The sequence below is a fragment of the Copidosoma floridanum genome, unplaced genomic scaffold, assembly GCF_036245765.1.
Source record: "Copidosoma floridanum isolate Cflo_tuat_1 unplaced genomic scaffold, Cflo_Japanese_pri ptg000001l, whole genome shotgun sequence".
NCBI classification, from domain to species: Eukaryota; Metazoa; Arthropoda; class Insecta; order Hymenoptera; family Encyrtidae; genus Copidosoma; species Copidosoma floridanum.
The window spans coordinates 4,987,191-5,013,862 of NW_028321878.1; the positions used below are offsets into that span (position 1 = coordinate 4,987,191).

The window sequence follows — 26,672 nt, forward strand, 5'->3', positions numbered from 1 at the left end:
TAAGTATTACTTCGTCGTCGGTGTCGAATTTATTAGCGCATCGATGAGTATCGGGCAAAGTCACGCGTTTCGCCAAAGGTGGCCCGGCTCTGTTTTGTCTCCACCGAATGAAATTTGCAGAGTCGGTATTACGCAATCCACGGACGCTCGGAGCTTTTATTTTGTTACGCCATTCGCACGCATGCGTGCAGGAGATAACTCGATACACCGTCCGTGGAACGAGATTTCCTATCGCACGTGCACGGATACAGCTCTTGAAACGTATAGGTATATTGTTGGGATGATTGAATGATTTTTTATGTTTCCCGACACGAATGAAAATTAACATAAAATTGTAAAACCAAAAGCTTTCACTGCTTTTCCAAAGACCATATCCCTTCTTGGGCGGTGATTTATGTATGTACGATGTAGCTGCCGGAGATTTTCGTTAACGAGATAACTTTGCAGTGTTGCTCGAAACTTGGTACGAAAAGTACTAACGTTTCATCATTATCCTCCCTCTTTAGGGATAAATAACTTTCTATTGTGCACCACGTAATTATCCCCAGGGCCCTTCACTCCGAACTATACGCGCTTGGAGCACAGGACGCAGCCGATGAGGCAATTATTTATACCCCGAGTGAAATTTTGTTGTAAATCAGAAAATACACGCGCAACTGGTTAGGTAATTTTACCAACCGTGTTCCATATATACATATACGTATAACATATACACCCCCTATTGATATTCGCGTGAATGGGCAAAACGCTCTAATGAATAGCTTTTCACGGAATCGTATGTAATTGAAATGGCCGTATGGAGAACAATGGCGCGGACCAACAATTAGAAAACGAAAATTTCCCCCTTGGATGAAAAAGTCCTTCGGCAACAATACGCTCGCCAAAGCGTCGACGACTATACGTGAGCCCTGCGAAGCGTAAACGAGAGAATCCGGTGATGGTATAGTAACAATAAAATGGTAATGGTAAACAAGTATATACGTTGTGGCTATGAACGATAGTAGAAACAGTCGAGTTGCGTGCAGACAGCACCGGTGCAGGGTAGGACCGGAAGATGAGGAGAGCCGCGAGAAAAGAAAGGCAATAAAAGGAAGAAGGGGGGAGGGAGCATCGGGATGAGGCACGTCGAGGTGATTGGCCTCTCTTTCTTCTGCGGTGTGTGTGTGTGTGTGTGTGTATATACTCGCGGAAACTGCTGTTTCGCTTTCCCGCGCGAGCGAGGAAAAAACGCACGGACGAATGGAAGGAGGGAAGAACGAGCCGAGAGGTATATATATATATATACATATATATATAACGCGGAAAAGCGCGAGGTGATTTAAGACGTTGGGGGCTCGTGCGCGCAGGAAGTGAATATTATTAGCGTGCGCTGGAGCAGACACGTGGTCCTGAAGCATAAAACCAGCCTGATGTGCAATTGGGTTCGAGCGTGGAGGAAAAAAAAAGAAAAAAAAACGCGGTGCTCTCTTATTGCTTTCTGGGGACCTTTTTTTCGCGCTATATCCTCCCTCTCCTTCTCCACTACCGAGGGTCGTATGCGTGGGAATGGCTGGGACGCGCTGAGTTCAGCTTTTTTGCGAATATCAGGTAATTTATGAGGACTCGTCCAACTGAAAAATCTGAATGATTGGAAATGTTATTGGAAGGCTCTCCGAGGGAAAGACCAACAGCCAAGGGGGATGGGGGAGGGACTATTGAAATTTTAGCGTGGAAACGAAATGGAATTTCAAACTAGTGTAAACATTGGGTGTCGCGGGGAAATCGATGAAATTGATTCCATCGATTTTTAATTTCTCCCTCTGATGCCGGAAAAATCAGTGTGTGTGGGGGAGGGGGGGGGGGTAAACTTGAGTCGTGCAGCGAGCTGAACGAAGACGCGAAAGTGAATTCTGTCCAAGGTTTTTTTCCCCATTTCTGCGGAAAACTAAAAGTAGGTTACCCGAGTGTACGATTGGGAGGAGGAGGGAGAAGTCTCACTTTCGGAAAAAAGTTGGGCCAATTCAGCTCGTTACCCCTTCGCTCTCATCTAATGTACGACTTGATCGTTATTAATGCGCTCAAGTTTCTCGGTATGCGCACAAACTCGTTTGAATTTGTGCAAAAATTTCCAATGAGAAAAGCGTACGTTTATGATTTTACTGCATCAAACCCGAGGATGGTGCACATGTAGATTGCAGATTGTATTTAACGCTGAATAATAGATAATTTTAATGTTCGTGCGTTACAAATTCACAAATTAATAAAAGTACTCACGTACACATAAGCACCGAGTTATTTTCCCTCGAGCATAGGATGCTTACCTTGAAAACATAAATAACACGCTCGTTAGAGCACATAATATTGTGGCATGGTCAAAAAAATATTTTATAAATAACCCGTACGAGCGTATCCGGAAAAACACATTGAAAAATCATCGGGCCGTAATTAAATTACCCTCGCGGTGCGGATCGACCAACAACCCCTCTGGCATTTATGTTGCAGATACCTGCCCCTTTCAAAAGGGGAGGGTAGACGAAAAGAAACTCATTAGATGGGCTCGATTAATACTTCCAAATCAGCCGAAATATCATTAAGCTTACAGGAGTGAGGATAAGATCAACAATTACTCAAGGTAATCCCTGCTAAGTGCAATAAATTTCCTCCTCCCCCTCCTTAGAGCTGCACTGTATGTGCGTACGATACGAGCGCGCTTGTGTATATGATACCAAGGAATTCCATCTCGCGCGGCAGGGGCGAATGAGCGCGCAGTAGGTATAGGCTGGCTCGCGATGGTGGGAACGAGTCGCGAGCGCTTAAACGAACAATTATAAGCGGTTGTTGCAGGGCGGTAGGTAGAGTCGTAATGTTTTCGTTAACTCGGCAGCTGTAAGTATATACCAATAGGAGGAGGAGGAGGTGTACGGAGCGACCGCGTGATGAGTATGTGAAAATATACCCACTCGGCGTTTGTGGTATTTTACCTTGCGGTTGCCCCGTCACTCGTGTACGGGCATTGGGAGTACAGAAGAAGGTATATACACAGCAGAATTGACGGCTAGGGAAGATTTTGTGTTTTATACTTACTCGGGTACAGGCGCATGAAAGGATACAGTCGAGCTGAACGCGGGTTTTTAGATATTCAAAGCAGATATACGAAGCTTTCGGTCTTACCTTTTCCAACGACACAAAATAACGAAACTGCAGCGAGTCGACTTTTCTTTTTTTTTTTTTTTTTTTTTTTTTTTTTTTATTTCCTATGTGCTGTTGGAGTTACATCTCGACTGAGAGCGGGTTTTCATACATGGAGTTATTTAAAATAGAAAACACGTTGAAGTTCATCTCGGAAAAATTACGAGGTACTGCACGTAGAAGAAGACAAAGAGATCTTTTTTCTCGGCACATCATCCCAATAAATTTATTGAATCTTTTATTTTTAATTAACTTGTATCCTAGGTTGGAATCAAAGTAACATTATTGTCACGAAAATCGTTGGTAACAAGTTTTAATATGATCACCGATGGAGTCGAAATTACTCGTATAGTCGACAAAGTCCATCTACAGGACATGAGACTGGATGATATGTACCAATTTTGTACTTCTGATTGTTGCTTTATTGGAAATTTTGACGTGGAAAGGAATAATCAATCGGACACAGAAACACCGTCTACTCTGATGGGAGAAGCAGCAAACTTTTGTACAAAAAAAAAAAAAGGAAAGAAAAAAGTTTCTAATATTCAGCCTCGGGCGAATCCTGTTGGACCAATAGAGCACGCCTCTTTCTCCAATTGCCTATACGTGTACTTTCCGTCGAATCATCCCAGTCCCATAGTTTCCGCATCCGTGGGGAGTATTCGCGAGTATTATCGACGAAAGCCAGGAGCCACGAAGCGAGAAGGATGTACGGGGCCTCCGAAACAAAGGAAAATTTCTTTAATTAATCAAGCCAGCGGCCCAGCAGCGGTATCGGAATACGAGAAAGAGGAGCAAGGGGGGGGAGAGATTTATGCAGGATAGAAGAGTAGGTATCGCTTTTAAGGCGCGCGCGCGGCTCGTTGAACGGCAGAACGCGCGATTAATTGAGAAGATTTGAATAAATAGGCTAGCTATATGGACAAAAGGACTCGCGGAGCGCTTTTCTCCTGTATATACGTGTATACTTTGCGCCAAACGGGACCTTTCCCCCTCCGTTTGTTGATTGTTTGGAGAGAGAGCTGGAAAGAGCTAGGTATGTCGAAGGATAAGTATGTAGGTATGGTACCTACTTATTATTTTTCGGGTGTGTCGTTGCATAGTCCCAAAAAAATGTCAACTAACCGTCAGATGGTCACAATCAAATGTCAAGTTCTCAATGACGTGGTATCCTTCCTACGTTCACGGGCTACATCACGGATACATCAGCGACCTTATATATTTCGAGAAACCACGAGTGCAAACTGGAGGCCGTGAGGTTGACACCCGCGAGACGTGCGGCGCGTGAAAAAGGAATACAAGTCGTTGACACGCCAGAGACACGAGTAATCCGCGCGCTCGGTGCTCTCACGCGATCCGAGACGTCTCTCATCCTCGCGTGTACACGCGCCAACTTCTCGGATGCGTGCAAAATAATGTGCAGGCGTAGGTGGTGCGAGAGGGTTTATTGCGAAAAGCGCGGAACACGTGTGCGTGGAGAGGAATCGCAAGCGCGATTATATGACGAGAGCCCGAGCGAGCGCTAGTTGGCTGGCATATTTTATCGATAGTGCTCGTCTCTTACTTGTTTTTTTCATTACGATGGCGGATGCACCATCACGAGCCGGTGTGATTTTTTTTTTCTTGTTGGAACCATTACTACATTCATGAGTTTCCACCAAGCGTGAGGATTACTTCGTTTGGCCAAGTGTCAAAAGTAAATTGTGTGGCTTAAATTGTTGAACTCCCTCGAATGAAATATATTTTTCCCCGTGCGTTTCCCCAGGTATTAAAATAAATGCGACAGTGGCCCATAAGTTGTCCGACAACTCACAGCGCTTACATATCTGGTGGTGCTTTTGTATGTGGCAAGTATACACAGGTATATATGGTACGGCAATTCCATTTAATTTATGTCGCAGAAAAGTGTATCTACGAATCCATCATAATGGATTAAAAAACAAGTTTCCAAGCAGTTGTTAAAAAAAAAGCGTATCATCGGTGCATATAGCCTCGGTAGAAATACAAACCGGAAAACACCCAAAATAGCTTCCACCCTCTACATCGATCCTATAGATAAGACATAATGGTGCACAGGAAATTTGAATACAAGAGCGGAGGGCGAGTTTCAAAGTCAAACCCAGCTGGCATTATACTTATCTCAAGATTTTTGATACGTCGAAAGACGTGCTTGCGTTTTAACGAGATATATACCATGTACATACAAGTAGCATCGCGCTCGCGGGTATACGTATATATTGTAAAATTATCCGTGGCGCATTGTCTTGTGTATGTAGGCCAAGTCTCGCAAAGTCCGTCCTATCAAAAGCATATACGGATACACCTAATACACATAAATCCTTCCGATCGCGGTTTTTCCCGCAAACATAAAATAAACGCTAAATCTCTTCTCTCGAGGGCTCCTTCATTACGATGTTCACATATAATATGTAGGGCTCTCCCCGCAACTGCAGATAAATTATGATAAACGTCGAACGAGCGCACGTACAACGGCGTATACGTAATATATTATACGTAATGGCAAAAGTCGATTCGCTCGCCCATCATATTATACACACGTATGTACACACACGCGCGCGGGCGCATATAATATATATATATATATATGTAAAAAACAAAAGATGGAAGGGAAAAAGGAATGAGTTTATATACAAGTAACGCGGGGATGTATACAAAGAGCATATTATGCATCCAAGTGGTATAAGGTCCCGAAACGTTACACGCGATTCCTCGCCGAGATATACAAGACTTGTAGGTAACTAACTATGTGGTGCCAGTTTCCTCTGTATAGGCACACTCATACAGGCATCTAATTTCTTATGCAACGCCGGTTACATATGTATATATATATGGACCTACGTTTGGCGTTAGCTGGAAAAAGAAAAAAAACCTCCACACAAAGAGACCATATCCACCACCACCACTGACTAGACAATACCACAAAGTACATCGACACAACCGGCATATTATGTGTACACACATGTAATATACGTATAACATGCCTATGTGTACGCGCACACAACGTGCATTGTTCTCCGTTGTAATGTGTATGGACGTAAGTACGCGTGTGCGCGCATCTGTACGTATATGGTTGGTCTCGTGCGGAGCTGATGATACGGCTGGGTATATGTATAAGTGCCTGTATACCTCTTTTTCTCCGTAATAGCTGATGCCGTGAGTTCATTGCTCTTGAGGTGCGAGCGAGACGACGAAGGTGCGAAAAAAAGAGGAAAAGATGCAGGGAGCGAGGGGGTACAGAGTGAGAGAGAGAGAGAGAGAGAGAGAGAGATGACGGGGGGAGGAAAAAAAAGGATAAGAAGAAAGTGACAAACGCTGCAGGGACCCGAGAGCGGGCGGGGAAATTAAAAGGGAGCCATCATCTTCTCCGCTCGATTATTCTTCTTCTTCTCCCTCCTCGGGAGCGCTAAAGAGGATTATTACTCTGGTTTGGAGAGGAGAATAATATTTCTCTTCTTTTTTTTGCCCTGCAAGGACTTTCCGTCAGCTGGAAGGGAAAAAAAAAAAAAAAAAAAAAAAAACACTTTGCACCAGGACTCGAGGCTCGAAACATCACCGCGTCCACCGTCAAAGTTTAATAAGCCACGATGGAAGCGAGAGAGGAAGATATTTTCCGGATCGCCTGTTCGGGAGTTAGGGGGAGGCGAGGGAATATTGGCCGGGGTTGCGGAAAAGGGAAAAAAGTTATATTGTTTACCCCGAATGGACGGGCCGTATCTGCGAGAGACAGCTGCGGTCGAGGGAAATTCAATATCACCAGTGACGGAAGCTCATACTGTATATAAGTACTCGGGGGATCGAAGGAAGATCTGCATAATGTATTGTACCGCGCGTGTGCAAAGTGCCTGCGTCGACTCGGTAGATGTACAAAAAGAGGGAAAAAAAAGAGAGAGAGAGAGAGAGCCGGAAAAATATCGGGGAAAGCAATAGTTAAGCTTGTGATGCATAGACAATTATTCTCAATAATTCACTCAACGACCGTATAGTCTCGTGATGAAGAGACACCGAGTGAGCTTTTGTGCGGCACGTGTATTGACGGGGGTAGGGGGTACAACAGTTATGCATTGTCATCCGTGGGCAGCTCTCTTCTTTGATTTCCTTGATTTTTACCACCCGAGCGCAAACAAACGCAACCACGTGCAAAAAAAAAAAGAAAAGAGGAGGAGAGCTCGCACGTGATAATTGTTGGCGCACACACACGCCAGAGAGTTCCTCAACCAGCTATTACGGAGTAATGAATGAAAATAAAAAAAAAAAATAAAAAAGGCTAGCCTCGTTTAAACCGAGTAACACATAATGCACATAAGTACTTGGGTGTGTGCGTGCACTCCGATGAATCTTAGCTATGGAAAAGAAAGAAAATTAATTAACAACGAGCTTATCCGATTCGACTTGGTTGGATGCGAATGAAAGTTGAAAGAAAGAAAAATAATAATAATTAGAGGTAAAGAGCGCAGCTCTGCTCTGCGTACATATCAATGATCGCAAAAATCCAGAGCCTTTATTATTTTCAATGCGAGTGAACGCCCGTGAACGAGTTCCGAGAAGCGTCCGTGTCCATAATGCAACAAAACGAAAGAACAGATAGAGGAAGAAAAAGAGAGAGAGAGAGATAGGAAGAGACAAGAGAGGCATTTATTTGCATCGTGGCCAATGCAAAATAAAAGCAGTGTAGCCTTAGAAATGCGCGCGCCTGCGTTACGTAACGTGCTCGTCCACTCGTGTATATATATATATATATATATATATATATATATATATATATATGTATTATGCCGTACGAAAGAGAGAGAGAGAAAAAAGGACAAACGTTATAATTATAGACGTGGAAAATCGAGGCGATAAATTTAGATCGGGGGGGCCTCCACAAGTGCACAACTTTTTAATCATTAATCACTTCCTGTTCGGAAAATCGGGAAAGACCGCAAGAGCGAGATCTTCCAGGTATCGTTGCTCGTGCTGTATGCCTTGTGTTTTTTTTTTTTTTTTTTTTTTTCCATACGAGGATATAATACATGCGGGGAGCCGTGCCGTGGACACGTATACCTACCGGGTGCAATGTACCTGGATGAATCACGTGGATACACACCCGAGACTCGTTCATGAAAATATATATATAGATATCCACTACTCGTCGCTACAGTCTGGACGATCGTGATGTTTTGAAGCCCTGCGTCTGGGCGGCATAAAAACGAGTAGCACACGTGCTGAGAAATAAAAAAAAAAAAAAAAAAAACTTGTTACGATCGAAAGATGTATACGATTGAAAAAAACGACTCCAAGAGCGCATCTCGTGATAGTATTTATCGAAAAGGACTTCCAAAGTCTACTCGCACAGACCGTAAATTCGTCAAACAGTTTTTAGATGCCTACGAAAGTCTAAAAAAAAAAAAAAAGTTAACCCTTAAAGACCAAAAAAGTTTCGACAACACTTGAGACTTTTTTGTGCAGCATCGCGGAGTAGAATTTATTTTTGCGTGAAATTTGTCGTATAGCCCGGCTTCCACACATTGGGTGCGCATTGGCCTGCACGATCACACCGGGCATTAATTATTACTATCTCAAGCGTGACGATGATATTTATAAACGATCCCCCCTATCTCACGTTCAAATTATCCACGGGTCGATCCATTTTGGAATATCAGCACAAATATTAATACACAATCAGACACAGGGAGAGCGTACTTATTATCTAAGCGTATATAGCTAAGGGAGAAAAAAAAAAGCACTAAGCGCTATAGACGAGAGGGGTCACCATCTCGTATATATGGGCGAATCAATAATTTATTTATAATTCAAATGTATTCTCGAATCGCATTTAGTTTACTTTAGCCGAACGGAAAGCTTGGTCATTTGCGTTTGTAACCTACGTGTGGATATGTTTGTACAAAAAACATATACGTGCACAGCGACGACGAGGCGCCATCAAGTACAAAGGAGGGGAACAAAAAAGAGCCTAGGCTCTCTCAACACACGACGACGCGAGCCATAGAGAGCGAGATGGAAGAGATAAAAATCCAATCGTTTCGGCTGCCGTTATGTACACGCCAAGGATCCTAGAACGCGTGCATGTGTAATGTGGAGTGCGTATTTGCAAAAAAAAAAAAAAAAATTGTTCGGTATACACATCAGGTACGGTGGCGCGTTTCCTCACCTCAGTGTTTTAATTCAAGTATACATACCCACTCGCGGAGTCGCTACCTCTTTTGTGTCGTCTATAATAATAACGAGCTGCCTCCACACGGAAGCTCGTTTCTTTTATGTGTAGGTAGGTAGCCCTATATAGCTGCGTGTACAAGTGTATTATTCATTATATACTAATGCACCTTCGTCAGGTGCGTGTCAGTCTGAGAGCAAGAAGCTCAAGAAGCGCGTTGTTTGCTTTTCTCCCTCTGTACACTGCATCCACCAGCGCCACTGCTCCTACGCAGTTGCTGATTTTTTTTTTATCTGTCTCTCGTAATCTCTTGTCGCTATACAGAATTACTAGCGGTGCACGGGAAAATGCGTATTTATGATTGACGCAAAAAATATTTCCTATGGTATACTCGACGTGCGCGAGTCTACGTTGGATGCGTAAGTAGACTTGACTATACGTTAACCATCACAAGCACCAATATACCTACCAAGAAAAGAAGTAGTCATAGGGAAAAAAGCCTCGTCCATATTCATCGGAATGTCTCGTCAAACCCAAGTCCGGTCCGTGCATTCTATAGAGACACTGTGCACGCAGGTATGCATAGGCGTAAGGGTTCAGCCAACAGGAGTGTATACTTGGCAGTACAGCGAGAAGCCACGTTGCCACGGTGTGAAAATTATCATATAAAAAAAATATCCCATCGACACGGATATCCACTTAGAGATATCCCCGAGTCGACGCTATGCATGTATCTTCATTCTCACCACCGATCGGTTTGGTGGTGCACTTGTACCTAAGAAAAATCGGTAAACCGCTCGCGAGCACACCAACGTATATGCCTATATACACACCCATGCGACTATATATTAAATCTTACCCTGGATTCAATGACACCTATGACAATGCGCTACAGTGAAGTGGAATAGAAAAAAATAAATAAAAAAAACAACCACCATCACCCCCACAGCTTGGCATCTATCTGCGCGTCCTTCGTTTCCACCCGCGCCTCAATATAATATGTGTATATGTATATAAAACAGTTGGTCTGAAAATAGCCGAGTTGTACGCCTATCTGGCAAGCTCGTCGCGTACGCGCCAGCTACATGCGTTTAAACTCGGTTACGCAACGGCCCATCCCTCTTTGCGGGCGTGTTACGCGTTGGCGGGATATCTTAGTTTACTTTCGTCGAGGAAGAAGAAAGAGAAGGAGGAGACCCTCGCACAAATATATATATATATGGTACACCTAGTCGATAGGCGGAGCACGTAGCGTGACCGTGGCAGTGAACCACGGCGGCCGTTGCGTTGTCGGACTTTATAGCGTCGATGCCACTGTCCAAGGAGGACGCTCGCGCCGTGACAATATGACGTAACTTTGTTCAAGACTTTGGTTTTCGATTTTTTCGCAATCCTTTGAGACCATCCAAGTACAGGTCGAGGGATGTATCGTTCGGATGAATGAATATCCATGCGGTCTCGTATATTTGTTGCAAAACGCGGTTTTGTAAAGCTTATCGATTCTACAAATGGCTCGGCCGTATACGTGCGTTGTTGGTCGTGTATCTCAAACGTATATACGTTGCGTGACGAGCTTAACCTTGAGGGCTTTGCCCGTGTCGTGTGCGTGTGCCTACACCACACGAGAAATAATAACCCATCCAGCCGGTGAGAAATGCTGTCCGACCGGTATCCTCTCCTGTATCTGCTTACAAAATTGGACATTCCCTTTTAAACGAATACATCCTTTTTTTTTTTTTTTTTCTTTATTTAACAGTAACCTGTGGCGTAATACACCTTGCGCGGACAAATATAAATATCCGATAATGGTAATTTACTCGGGTGGTATCTTTGTTCTCATAGACTTGTATTTGGGATTGTCATCCCTTTTTTTTTTACGCGCAAATAATTGAGTGGAACGTTAATAATCATGTAAATCCAGTTACTCGATTACCGGTGACACAAGAAACTTTTTTTCTTCCAAAGGGGTAGTTTTTGTTTTTTCCCCCCTAAAAGTACGTCAATACAGTGACGTTAGAGGTGGAGACTCGAAATCAAGGCTATACAATAAATCTGTCTCCAAATGAACACGACGCATGTCCATTAAAAATGTTATTGACATTGGAAAATAAGAGAGAGAGAGAGCGGTCTCTGCTTGCGTACAATGTACGCTTACTCGGAGCATTCCTTGGGAAATTGAGTTAACGACAAAAGTCCAGCCGTACGTATAGCTGTTGGAAGATGTCTTTCCTACCTATACCTGTATACCTCTGTATATCTCCGGAAAGGCGCGTATATGATTAATGCAGGAGTGTCGATGGTAACGCTGGTCTTGTAATTAGTGTCGCTTCGCTCGGACGTCCGGGAATTTGTGCGGCGTCGCTGCGAAGGTATACGGGGAGAAAATAATCGAGGCCTCGAGACGAGCGCGTTTAATTGCCGCCGTATGATACCCACAACGCTAATGCTTACGGTGTACCTATACCTACACCTATACTTCGTTTAATTAGCACTTGTACTTTTTGCACCGCCACACCATTCGTATTTGATGTCATGATTCAACTTGAACCATCGCGGTGATTTCTCACGTGACCTCCGTGTTTAAGCAACTTGGATTGTGTGCTCTGATATATCGCAGTGTCAATGAATGATCTTTGTTTTATTTTCATACGAAGCACACCCATCTCATCCAATCTCGATTTAAGTGTCACCATCGAGTGACTCGTGAACCTTTTAAGAAAAAAAGCGTACTTTTAACATATAAATGTTATATCAACTGCAAGGTACTACAGAGGACAAGTGAATAACCAAACACCAAGTACACTTAATATATTCAACTATTGAAAGTCAGATGAGACACTTTTTACAATTTTACACGTACAAATAATATTAGCGATATAAACGGTGGAGGAGGAGGATGGGCCAATTCAAGGCTCCATGGATCAAGTGAACGATGTATGGTATATGTATAATTTCACTTATTTCTCTAGTTAGTATCGCGCGAAATGAAAGAAAAAAAAAAAAAAAAAAAAAAAAGTCCGTATTCCCCGAACGGGGGGATATAAATTAAACGGCAGAGGCAGATGCCCCCCTCCCTTCCCCGGAATTGCATTTCCAACTCGGCGAAAGGGGAGTTGGGGAGGGAAGATGGTCGTCGTGGAAAATAGCCTCACCTACTCTGGCCGGCTGCACGAGGCGATAGCGAGAAAGATCGTTAACCCTCCGCGGCGTCCCGCGCGCGGACAATGCTGCCGCAGGAATAGCCAAGGGAGCTTTGCGGATGCCCGCTTATCTATATATAAGTACACGTACACAATACATTTGTACGCGCGTGCGAGCCACGGCTGTATACGCGGAGATAGAGAGAATGGGAGGACGCTCGGTCGTTATAATTCGCCGCGATTACGGCGCGGTTTAATAATACACAGGTGATGCTCCGCGCCCTTCCTCCCTATGTAGCTGCTTCTTAGTTTTCCCTTCGTTTCGCCATGGAGATGAGATCGAAATGGCGGGGCCCATGCGAATAAAAGCCGTGCGTACGCTGTACAAGTGATTTTTTTTTTTTTTTTTTTTTTTTTTTTTTTTTCTCTACCCGTCCGGGTTTTCATTGATCGCTCGCATTTAATTACTCGCTACTTTTGTGCGAATTAAAGGAAATGCGGATCCGTACTAAGCTAAAGGTTTCATGAAAAAAAGGATACATAACTTTCAAACCAGTCGAATAATTTTGTAACTCGTTCGTAGCTCGCTGCGATAAACCCTGCAACGATACGGTTATGCTACGTATAATAGTTACGTTGAACCAACGTTATTATTATCAATTTAATTTTTCTATAGCAACGTGACATATGTAGAACCCCGTCGAAGGTACATCCTCACAGTTTGTATATCTGTGTACTGTGTATCTATGTACTTGGTGGGACATGTGCCTTTTTCTTTTATTCTTTAGGAGATATACACCATCCGACTGCCATAACGAAAACGCACTTCCCAGATTGCGAATCATGATGGATCACGAGTTTTTTTTTTTTTTTCTGAAATTAAATAATGGAAAAATGCTAGCACGTGCACTCGAGAGCATTTGAGGTATCGCTGCCCCTTCATTGTTATCGGTTGATTTTATTTCAACGTTCAAGCTCGACTCGTTTCCACGATATCACGCACGGGAGGAATCCAACTTATCTGCCGCGTAAGAGGCATGCCAGCACTCGTGTATATACGATAGCGGTAATACATCCAATTATTTACACGAATACAGGCATACTCGGATCGCAAAAATCAAACGGCGATCAAACAATTTTTGTTTTTTTGTTTTTTTTGCTCCTCCCCCTCGAAGTATGCCAACACTCCGGTCCGCGCGTCTTCGTCGAAATCTCGAAAATGCCTCGGTAAGTTTATAATTGTGCGTTGCAAAGAAAAACACGCATACCCAACTTTTTAGAGCTCTAATCCGAAGTAATTACTCGTGGATGACGATCCGAGCACCTATACACGTACCATCGCGTGTACCTGCAGGATGGGAAGAAAGTCATGTACGGCGACCGGTGTCGGGGGCATCGAGTCTCTTCGGGAGGTCAAAGAAAGCGCAAAGACACACATGCCGGCGAGAAATGAACGCGGAGAGAGGGTGGATAAATGAGGAAAAAGGAGAGTCTGGAAGGGTGGAATGACGAATGATAAACTCGAGGGTGAAGGGTAGGGGTGAGGAAAAAAACCGGGAGGAAAGGCGCAGGTACGAACGCGCGGTGCGATGGAGAGGAATGGAAAGAATGTCGAGCCCGAGAGGAGGGAATTATGGATAAGACGAGGACGCTCACTCGTCATAAATACACATCGTTCAGCTGGCTTGCCATTGTGTTTTCTGCTGCTGTAGTCATAGAGGAAGGTTGGGGGTGTACCTACTTATCTAATTCCTCATAAAACGCGTCTTATCCATCCCGTGGATGTATACGAATGCACCATCTCGTAAACTTATTTTTGGACATGACGGATATCGTAAAAATAAGTAAGTAGGTACACCATACCGATAAGCTTACTGATTTCTCAAGCTCGACGATTCTGTTTTTCTCGAAGACATAATGGTGATTTCAATCGGCCGCTGATTTGATTAAGTACTTCATTACTCCCTCGAAACATAAATATACACTACAGTGTATCTCTACAGGGTCAGCTTTTTACGAGCTTTTTTCCTGTACGGCTGCCACGAACGATGTACACGACAGACAAGTAAAAGCAAACAGCATCGCCGCGAAGAAAGCATTATATCGCCTGTACTATTGCGCGTCTACATGTGTATGCACAATGAGAGAAAGTTGGAGGATCGGTCGAGGAGACGCTGCAGCTTGCGAGTCATATTTATACACACGCTGCGTGATTAACGATGAAAAAATATATACGTTATTAATCTAACTTTAAGTCTACGACGGTGGATACAATGGACAACTTTTCTGCAAATAAGCCCGCATACACGGAGTATATGTACATAAAAACGTATACGGTGTACCCACAATAAACAATTTACATTTTCAAGGCTGGTTTGATTGATAACATCTGATGGGGGGGGGGGGGGCAGACGAGTCATAAAGGCGTACAGATAAACAAACAAAGTACAAAATTCATCAACAGCGCGTGGTATGCGTTACTTTTGCACACGTATATACCCACAAACGGAGGAAAGAGGACGAAAGCTCTACTTGCGCACAACGGTGTGGTGGATAAAACGCGCCCTGCTTAATTATACGGCGCCATTGTAAATCAAATTAAAATTCCCTGCCGCGTTTATCAAATAAACGCTTGATTATGATTAATCATCCCGTAATTAGCCGCGCGCAAGCACATGCACCTCCGCAACAACAACAGCAAAAGTACAACTAAATGTAGTACCTCGTAACACGTATATAGCACACAAATTATATACCCGCACACCCAATGCATAAATTTGCGCGCGAGCGCCGAAAAGGCACTGTATGTATACTCGCGGTATGCAAACGTTGCGCATATATATATGTGTATACCAGCTACAGAGTGTGGAACCGCATTGTGTTATTATAGGACAGAGCGATTGAGCAATGGATCATATTTGATACGGCAGTGTACGCTAATTACGGGCCCCTCTCCCCGCGTCCGTCTTGGATATACATATATATGTACTCCGTAACGCGTGTACAACTCGGTAGCGCAATAACCCCCTCCCATCTACGTGGTAATGATTCGCCAATTTGCGTTCGCGCTCCAACAAATCATGAGTATCATACTTGTGCGCGCGGATCCAAAATTTATTAGTGCGCGCGGCCGCGCCTCCGTGCGTGATGGGATAATTTTTCCCAACGAGGGAGAAGTTGGTATATACACGAGCCGTATCGTTGTTCGCCGCGAAACTCTACGTGTATGGTGGGTGGGTACGTGTGTGGTGTATGGTATAGTATGTACAGAGTTTTGTGACAGATGAAAGTTCTGTGATGTATGTACTGTGTGCGCGAGGTGAGTGTTTTATTTTTTTTATTTTTTTTTTTTTGCAATCACCAAACGATCGTTCGCCCAAGATTGGTTTAACGAGGAAAGGATTGCGTTGCGAAATGCATTTGTTTGTTTGCTCGCTCGCCCGCGCTGCGATACCTGATTTGGACTCGGGCGCCTAACGAGTATACTCAAATCAAGACTAATTGCTCGCGAGGTGTCGAGTTATAACCTTTTTTTTCGAAAATTGCAGTCTTTAATGGTTTTGGTGCGCGAAACAAAGGAAGGGCTAATGATTTTATCAGACATCCGGGAGGGAGTTCAATGTTGCATAGGAAAATTACTTTGGTGTCACATTCTTTATTGGCAGTGGAATGATTGCACTGGGTACAAATGATTTACCAATCGATACTGGAGGGTAGGCTTAATGTCGACCATCATTTTGATTTACTTGTAAAATTTGAGTATCCCCATTTTTTTTAAATCGTCAAAAACTTTATGGTTGAATATTGTCCAAGCTTTGTTGGCCAACTTCAATGTGAGTCTTTCGGCTTTAGAAAAATTTTCTCCCAGACGTGGAAAATTTCATTATCAACGTGCCATTCATCCGATAGTTACGATTTACCGCAGTCCTTCTCCAGCAATTTAAAGTTCTGCCCTCTGGCTCTCTGCCAGCGCGATTCTTTGGTCGGTTGTACGGTGACTCTCTTGAATTTTTCGTTTTCCAAGCTTTGGTGGCTACCCTCTTTGAGGCCTGTTAAATGAATGGTCCTCGACAAAATGTAGGTACGCTCCCAAATAATAATGTACAATCGAGATCCCTTTTGTGCAAACCAAGAGTGGAACAGCGAAGACGAAATTGAGCGTAGGAAAAACGAAAGCAGGAAGAAGAAAGTATAAGTAATGGAGAAATGAAAAACTAAGCCTATCGTAGCAGCAGATTAATCAAACGCACCAACGAATAACCTTGCCCCAAAGGCCGCACTTGCAAGATATGATTGACGATTCGTCAGTGCGCTATCCCCTTTGTACCTACATAATTATTATAGCCATGCGGAAGGTGTGAGTATATACGTACTACAGCCACGCGACAACATCGGAAGGTCCTATCCTCAATTATCTCTAATTTATTCGCTTGCACATTATATGCGCGTTGAACATTATGATACGTGTAACTATAAGGCATGTACGCGAAAGTGAGAGTTTCGTTCTTACGTAAAAACATGCACACCCCAATCGTGAGCTGTTGGCTTTGTAATGGGACGACATGGGGAACACAATCGGTGTATGGGCGCCGATTAGGACTTTCTACGATTACGTGTCAAATGGACGAGGCATTTTTTTTTTTTTTTTTCACTTCCACCTTTATGTTTTGTATTATGTGATGTATGTATGAAAGCTGCAGTATACATAAGCTGCTGCTGCTGCTGCTGCTCATTTGAGCGCTAATATTACAGTCGTAAAGTATATTTTGTGTTCTTGTGTTCCCCAACAACTCGACATTTCCTTCGAGTCATGCGATTCAGCAGTCAAAATCGTAAATGTTGACTACACACTCACGTTCCCTCGACGCGTAACTATAATGACAGAAATGAAAATTTATCGACCTTTTTCAGGTGGTTACGCATATATTTCCAAAAGCCCAGAAACAGGTCGCACGATGAATCGGATTTTATTTTTTTTTTTTTACACTTTATTACAAATCGTTAGGTGGACGAGGAATTGCCTTTATAACATATACTCGCGTGTATTCGCCGTACACCTAAAGGCATTGGGTAACATTTGATTATGTGAAAATATGCGGAAGGAGCTTCATCGAGAGCTCTCTGATACGCGCGAGCGTTTAATCATTTAATTTGCTTGCCATTACCAGCGAAGCTCTCTCTCTCTCTCTCTCCACATCGTAAAACACTGCACGCGCGATATTATCCACGGCGATTACTTGGACGAGATAAAATGAATTATGCGCGTATATGGTCCAATCGCAAATCTAAAGGGGTTGAACGTATACATCGATTTTCTGCCTTTTGGATAATCAACCCCGGCATTTTGTCGTTTTTAATTTTAGTTACAAAACATCCAGGCACGCTATTTGCGTGTATAAGGTGAGCTTCGGGAGGATATACAGTAGGGCTTGGGATTCCTCGAATTCCCACCACTTCGGTGCCAAGGAGGCGCAAAGGTGTGCACGTGAAACTCGTTGGCTGTAAAACTCGAGCGCAAAGGATCAGGAATTTCATTAGAGCGAACGCGACTGGAAATTGTTCTGGCAAATTTCGCTCTGGGTAAGACACGCATGTGGAAAAACAAAGAATGTACACGCGCTTCCTCCCAAAATGAAAAGTGGATGTATGAATGAAAGGAAAAAAAAAAAAAAAAAAAAAAAAACCAACCTTGTTTGACAACGATGCCAGGGGGCACTTGGACGATAGGCAGGCTCGCGTTGCCGGCCGGATTGACCGGTAGAGTGCCCGGAGGCGGGGAGGTACTGGCACTGCCAACCGAGCCCGGATCGCTGAAGCCCTGGGCGCTGTTCTCCTCGGGGCCGTCGAAGAAGCTCAAGTTGAACTCGCTGCCGGCGTCGAAGGACACCTCCGGGGTGAGGGTGTCGGGGGCCGGGGCGCTACCCAGGCCCGCCGTTAACGACTGGTCGATCTTGAACACGTCCATTGTCCAGGCAATACATTCGCGCTGGCTGTCCCCTCCGGGAGTGCCGAGCCTTTCCACTTTTTTTTCGTACTGCTGTCGCGCGAGCTTTTTTTCACCCGGAGGAAAAAAAAAATTAAAAAAAAAAAAAACTATTTACGAGTAAGTCGGTTTTTCCAACCCTCGCCAAACAGGAGCGTCGCAGCACTGTGTCACTGCACGGGGGGACATGCACTTTTTGTTTTATGCGACGAGAGAGAGGAAAAAAAAAAAAAAAAAAAAAAAAAAAAAAAAAAAAAGAGAAGAAAACTTTAGCTCGAGAGGGTGCTTCCGAGCGATGGTTGGGGTAACGCTGGTGCTCGACAGAGAGCGATCTACGCGGATGGAGCTCCGACGAGTTGCGGGGCCCGACTTTTTTTCCTAGTGACGTCGCCGTGGCGGCTCTCGGCACCGATGGTCCTAGCTTCTTGCCGCTGGCGCTCTATCGGCGAGTCCATCGCTGAAACGAGATAACAAAAACGAAAAAGAAAAAATGAGATGGCGATAAAACAAAAAACGAGATGTGAAAACGGGGAAACATATAATTATGTGATGTGTTGGGGGAGGGGGGAGTTTTTTAACGAGCTCGGCGGAGGAGATAAGGACGTGATGTGCTCTGGTTGGGCGCTGCGAGTGTAGTTTTTGGATCGAAATGCTTGTGGTGGTCGTGTTCACGATGCTTTGAGAAGTTTATCGACGATCGGTTTAGGTGCTGAGGGTTTTGTAAATAAATTTTAAGGCAAAACACGAATGATTTTAATTGACTCTGATTGCGTTGTCATTTGATTGGTTACTCTATACCAAGAGAAATGAGAAATTTTCACATCATCTCAGATCGGATTATCATGTATCATGACGGTGATTTTCATTTTTCATTTCTCTCAATGTAAAATTTATTTGTATTCAATAATTCGTCCTTTGCTATTACGTATCAAAATCATCATCAGAAAATTTTTTGATAAAATATAGTTAGAAAGGACACAAATTAAAACTGATCAACAAATGAATTCTCGAAGCATCATACCAATTTTAAAGCATTACACGTACAAACTGTTTGTTGAATTAAAAAAAAATTACAATGTATTGAAAAGTATTGAAAAATAAAAGTAGACGTGTTTTTGGTGACCCGATCGTCTTAGTCTAGGCTGGGAGTTTTCGAAACAACGAATGGTCAAACAAAAATGTGCGCAATGTAATCATGAATGACATGAGTGAAAACAAATGGAAAAACAAAATAAACACTCAGCTGTCAAACACACCCAAGTTATGGCAGACTCTTGAATCCCGATCGTTTCGAAAGTACCTGGGCACCCTTTTAAAAATGCATTGCACTGTACTACAACCAGGACGAAACAAAAAAAAATTCACTTCAAATGGAAGAGGAGGCAGAAAAATTCGCATGACCATACGTATCTACACGCTGCTGCTGTTGGCTCAGCTCTCTCTCTCCCGAAAAAGCGTAATTTCAGACGCGGACAAGCCGCTCTCGTCTCCCGCATAACTTTCCCCGCAAGGAGCCCGCTGCGGATAAAAAAAAGTAAATATCACCGATCCAACGGCCAAACGCGATACGTATGCCCACAAGCCCATGGCCAAGACATACACTATATGTATGGTCAAGGAAGAAAAAGAAGCCGGCAAGACGAGAAGAAGAAGAAGAAGAAGAAGCAGAAGAGGAGGAGGAGGAGAAGGCAAGACGCGCGCGCGAGAAAAAGTGAATGTCATTGCCGTAATCTTCGGACGTTGACTTCCTTCCCTCGTTCCTATACGTATATATATATACATACAAATCTGTATGGACAAGCAAAGCAGAGTGAGGCTCTTTTCCTTCTCCCTCGTTCTTACTCGTTCTCCCGACCACGGCGCTTCCCTCCACCTTATTCTCGTATACTGGCTGGCTTTTTCTTTTACACACATCATATGCTCCGTGTTAAATAATTCTCTCTCGCTGATGCTCACTTCACGTGCTCGCTCGTTCCCCTCGTATTACGCGCTTACGTCTTTGCGTCATTTTCGTCATTTGTATAAATATACATACACTCACACACGAGGTAAAGGAGGTTTCCCTTCTGTTTTCTCTCTACGAGGCGCTTAATTGGATTACCGGCATTGTCGGCGCTAATATATAACGTATATAGGTACGCGAGCCGTTTCTCATGGCATTGAAAATCAGGGTGGATCAGCATAATGCAAAACAAACGTGATACAACTGCCGGCGCGCTGGCGAAGAAAGCCAAAGAGCTCTTTTTTTTTTTTTTTTTTTTTTTTTTTTCTTGCGTGCGCGTAACTAACGAGTCGCGACGTGTTTGACGGTACTGTCGCGCGCTCCGCTTGTATGGGGACATTTTTTGTGTGTTTGTTAGCTCGCGAGCTTCAGCTCTGAAGCTTCTGAAGTAACAGGAACGAGTCTTTGAGTGTAAATTTATATTTATTTATTTATAGGTATACACGTATCTCGCGTGAGTCGAGAGACGGAATGGCGTACGGTGCTTCCGTGGGATTGGGGGAAAACGATAGAATTGCGCAACGAGGATCGATACAACATCGGGTGCTCTCTCCGAGTCGCGATTATGTATTTGTATCGGCGATGTATACGGTTGCGCAAGCATTCGTAATTACACATGCATGTTATGCGTGTAGTGAAACCGATCCGGGCGTGTCGTATATTATACAGTTGGAAGCGAAAAGTACTCCGGGTCTCACGTGTTTCGGGCATTTCTGATCGGGGATCAATCCGGTTTTCTGGCATTCTCGGGAATTCCCGATTCGATGCTGTCATATTTATGTGTTTTTTTTTTTTTTTTTCTCATTTCTCTTCCGTACTGTTGGGTAGTGCGTTGAATTTTCAAAAACAAACCTGTAAAATTTAGTGCTCGTAAGGAAAAGAAAATAAAATACATGGTGTCAACGCGAGTATCAGTGAGGATTGGAAATTTAACTGTTAATTCGAGTAAAAGTTGCATTGTCCCTTCGATCCACGTGATGATAGTCCCCAGTAACAACATTCCATTCCGGCGATTTTTTTACCACGTCCCCTTCTCGCTGATGTAATACAGTAAAACCAAGAAGTAATCACGAACAATCGGCCCAATCGTCACGGGCGTGACATTTGTGGAAGTATAAAAAAAAAAAGAGAGGGGAGAAAAAAACCCAAGCTCGTTCTCTCTCGTGCATAAAAAACAGTCCAATGCCCCTGGAGCGAGCGTTAACCTCCGCGTCCTTATCGAAAATTTGACTGCTTCCGATCGGCCGATCGCGCGAGCGAGATATACAAATACGCTCCGACGCGTCTCTCGGAAGCGGTGAATAATTTTTTTCTTTTCCTTCGTTATTGTTGGGCGAATCCTTTGGTTACCGCGTGCGCCACATATACGCGCGCGCGCGTGCGTCGGTGCGTGAAAAACGCGAAACCACAGTACATACATCGGGAGATCGGCAGTGTGTACATTATACTCCTGTAGCCCGTAATTTTCCTGTTTTGTATCGTCTTACACGAATCTTCCACGATTCCTCCACATATTCGTTCCAAGAAGGGAATACTTATCAATTTTTACAGATTTACAGGTAAAGTCGACCAACGATTTATTCCCCGTGACAAAACACTGCCGTTTCGATACATTCATCACAACAATCACGAGGGGGGGAAGTAGCGAAAAAAAAGAAAAAAAAAACAGCAGCAGCAAAAAGCGAGAGAGAGAGAGATCACCTGAGCGCACTTTAGCCGCTCCGTTTCCCCTCCGTTGCGCTAAAAACACACAACGTGCACTCGCACCCATTGCCAGTGAAGACAACAAAACAAAGGAGAGCAACAGCCGTTTCCCGAGAGCCATTATTTCCACTCGACAGTGTATAGCAGCGATAAAACTTGGAACCCGTGATGCACTGTGTGTGGGTAGTCACGTATTTTCACTCTTCGCACGCGTAGCTACGGGTACGGTGGAAAAATTGAAGAAAAAAATTCTACTGCCGGCGATTAGTTGTATTTACATTATAACAAACAAAAAAAAAAAAAAAAAAACCATGCACGCGCACGCACATACACACGGGCACAGCGAGTCCCTGGGGTAATTACCTGCGGAGCTCGGGCCCTCCGCCGTTCCTCCATCCATCCACGGTTAGGGCTCTCCTCTCCGTTGTTGGCGCACATATGCGTGTATACGCGGTTTATTACGCACATAACACTACGAACACGTAACCATCAGCAGCCACTGCAGCAACGAGAGAGAAAGAAAGACACACGTGCACGACGAGGGAAGATCGTCAAGCTCCTGTATGAATGTATATTTTCTATACAGGTGGGCCTGTCAATTGCTCCTTAATCGATACATGGGGTAAAAAACAAACGCAACACTCTCGATAACACTGTATTTTTTTTTTTTCTTGTGTCATTCGAAGTATATGAACTTTGTACGAGGTTCAAGCACGTGGAAATCGGTTCACGCGATCGCGCTCCGAGTGAAAATCGGAGGGTGAGGACCGGTCACTCGCGCACTTGCTTTGTCGCCTGCGTGCACCGAAAAAATCGGTATATATTTTTTCTTCCTCTTCCGTGCCGGTCACTGCTGTATCCACGGGTTATCCATCATCGCACCCGGTACACTCAAATTTAGGAACGAGTATGGTTTTCGTCGCCGATTTTTCTCCACCGGAATAGTTCACGTGCCTCGTTTTCTTACCGATCGTTGTGAATTTTTTTTTTTTCCCTCATCTCATCGATCTATAGATGATAAGCAGAGTACGTGTGTTGAAAAAAAGGGGAAAAAAAAAAAAAAACAGGCGAGCTTGTGCCGATCGCAGAGGAGGCTCAACCGGTCGTTACGGCGAGCGTTGTTGTACGCGAGTAGCGCGCGCGGCCTTACCTGTGAGGTAAGTAAAGAGCCGGCGCGCTCGCCGTGTTACGGCATTGCAACTCGCTCTCTCGGTTGTGTATACTCCGGTGAACCAGCGAAAGGGGCAAAGGAAGGGGGACTATACGCCGCTGCAAATTTCGCTCTCTCTCTCGCTCTCGCTCCCAAAGGTGGGTATAAAGTTTTGCTTCGCAGGGAAAGAGAAAGATATATATATACCTACGCGCGGCTCTTTCTCTTTTCCTCCCGAAGGATATACAGGGGCAGACGGGGAGAAAGGGGAAAATCGCCGGCTGGTCAGTTCGCGAGGGAGAGAGCGAGAGGGAAGGGCTATCGCCAAAGGGGGAGAGAAAGAGACGAAAGTTGGAGAGGAAGAAGGGGCGATAGAGTCGGTAAGGGGGGGAGGGCGATGGGTCGGAGGGGGGGGGCTCTCTAACGTTTAACAAGTAAGAGGGAGAGTACTGTACATGAACGTGTGCTGGACGGCGGGGCTTAAGACGCGTCTGCAATCCACGTAGAAGGGTACATCACACTTTGATTGCACGCACAACCCCCTCTGCGACTTTGTTCAACGATATACGTACGGTTTTCATCGGCAAATCATCGGTTCAAATCAATCAAATGTATCATGGAAGGGGGGAGAGGAAAAATGGGGAGGCTGCATCTAAGCTTTGTACGTATACGTGTAAATCGAGTACAGCTGAAAATCTTTGATGGTTGTAGAGTAATGTAGAGTAAGCTTAAGGTGAAAAGAGAAAAATGGGAAGGAGAGAAGAGTTAGAGAACGGGGTAGGTAAACTGGTGGGGGTATAACTAGCGGTCGTAGGCAAAAATTATAAGAGGAAAGAGAAGGGGGTAAAAAGACAGGGAGGAGGAGTAGGTTGTCTCGAATAAATAGGTATATTGTAACGCTTACATGCTTATGCATGTACACGTCATGTTCTGTATAGGTAAGAAAGTTACGTCGGACAAGAGCGAGAGAGCAAAGAGTCACCGTGGGGTCCCTTTCCAGAGAGAGATAGAGAAAGATCGTCAAAATATGGTGGGAGGGAAGAGAAGCAGCTCGGCAAAGAGTATTGAAGGAGAAAGAGAGAGCACACGCGTTGTACGTGTACTTGTGCATTATATGTACCAAAGCACATGGCAAAGACGAAGAAGAAAAAGTGGGAGGGAGGTATATCGGGAGGCGGGGAGGGTATATATAGTGGACCAACTGGGTTTACCGTGCAACGACGCTGCGCCTGCCAGAGATCGAGGTTCATTGACCGAGAAGTGCCGAGGAGGCCCGAAGCCGCCACGGCTGTTACTACTATTACCACCACCACTGCTCGTTGCTCCATTCTCCTCTTTTTCTTCTTTCTCCTTCTCTTCTTCGTCTTCTTCTTCTTTGCCTCCTCATCTGTATATACTCTTTTTATGTATACATACTACATATTTATGCACGCGAGCTGCAAGAGCTCAACGCGATGCGATGTGTTACCCCCTCACGGCGCATACATGTATGAGTCTCTCTTTCTTTCTTTCATTCGCATGAGTCGGTCTTTTTTTTCGCGATTGTCGAGACTTTTCTCGGAAACGACAATACCTGCTTTGCTTAGATCACGTAAGCGTGGGTGGGATTTGTTTGGTGCCCTCCCCTATTCAGGAAACCCTTTGGTTTTTCCTCCCTAACGTACAGGGCAAAAACTAATTTTCACATCGTTTTCGTTTTTCAAAATTATAGTAAAAAAAAAACAACGGTAGGTACATTACTGTTGGGCCACCCCCTGTGTCGTACCAGTATTTTTCAATTTGCTGAATTCAAGACACAAATGCAATACTGGCGTGTCAACAGGGTATTTGTATCCCGTGTGTCACTGGTCATTAATAATATTTCCCGCAGCCCGACGTAATATCGTTTGATTGAAATCAAAGTGATTACAGTAATTGAACTACTTATATAAGGTGTATAACTTTAGAAACTCGAATTAATGGCTTACCATAAATTTATACGCGTGTACACATGTACGTACATACGTGTACGTAGCGTTACGTGCAGTTTATTATGAGTGATTTTTTTTTTCTTTGAAAAATGTTGCCTGGTTTGAAATAGAAGTAACGATCTTAGATTGTTGGAGCTTTAATTATAGACTCTCAAAACATTGAATTTCTTTTCGAGAGTTGCAAACTGCTATGACTACATCTAAATCGGCCAGTTATATGTCTAATCGATAACGAGAGAGATATTTTCTTTTTTTTTTAAAGGAACGATTGATCGGTATACAATTAACTATTGAACGATAATGTACACCTCACGCTGATGTAAAATTTCATTACTTAAGTGCTACCAATTTTTTTTTTTTGGTACAGCACAACTGCTTACATACTACAAATATAAGCTCCATACGGCAATCATCACACAACCTGTTGATTATTTATTAATCAAGTTGGAAAAACATGCACTTAATTCGTCAGATCAAGTGTAAGTATATGACTCTGTAGTTCTGAAACGGTACTTTTTTCTGTCGATGACTTAACACATACTTGCAATGGTGCTAATATATTATTGTTACGACTATTGATCGGGAATTAACAGTAAAGCAGTGACAAGTTACACTTGAGTATATTATAATCAAAAGAGAACATTCTTAAATCAGATGTTGATGGCAAGAAAAAAAAAGTAATCTCAAAAAAATTAACAATATTCTCATCATGTAATTTTTACTGCTGAATGAGTAAACATTGTCTAATAAATGTAGATAGTTTTTCAAATTCTAAAAGTAAAGAGTATACGAATGACAACATTTCCCATCCAAATTCTTTGTAAGTAATCAACAAATGGGCAACATCCCGTGAAACGCAAGCTCGTAGCGATTGAAACGGAAAATTCAAAACAACTATTACCACCTGAACGTCAAAACGGCTTTTTTTTTATCTTGCCATGCAATGATTTACACATTGTTGGGGTTGCGTGCTATCTCGCATTACTATCTCTACCCGCGAACCGTACAAAAACCACGAGAGTTCCTCGGAGAATATTATTTTTTCCTTTTATTATTTTTTTATTATTACTATAAATTATGCACGATTCGTATCAAAAGTTACACGTGCACATACGATCCTTTTCGTACCTATTTATAATACGTACATACGCAATGGTGCAGGTCTTTGGAAAAATCAAAGGACAAAACGCGCATGTATACACATATATACCCGTACGTCTGTATATTATATACATTCGCGTTCCATATTAAAAAGAGCACCACAAGCTCGAATATTTTTTCCTCCATTACCTATACTTTGCAAAGCATATGTAGACATACGCGCTATTCCCTTATATATATATATATTTATACTGGCTTGATATTTTCACTATTCCAGTC

General features: G+C 43.6%; 1 protein-coding gene across 1 annotated transcript in view; it reads right to left on the reverse strand.

The window, feature by feature from the left end:
- Positions 1-18,448, reverse strand: part of Eip78C (Ecdysone-induced protein 78C) — a 91,074-nt gene extending 72,626 nt beyond the window's left edge. Inside the window, exon 1 of the mRNA XM_089590755.1 lies at positions 18,172-18,448. Within this exon, the coding sequence (XP_089446881.1) occupies positions 18,172-18,448 (277 nt within the window). The remainder of the gene's footprint in view (positions 1-18,171) is intronic.
- Positions 18,449-26,672: the final 8,224 nt, after the last annotated feature.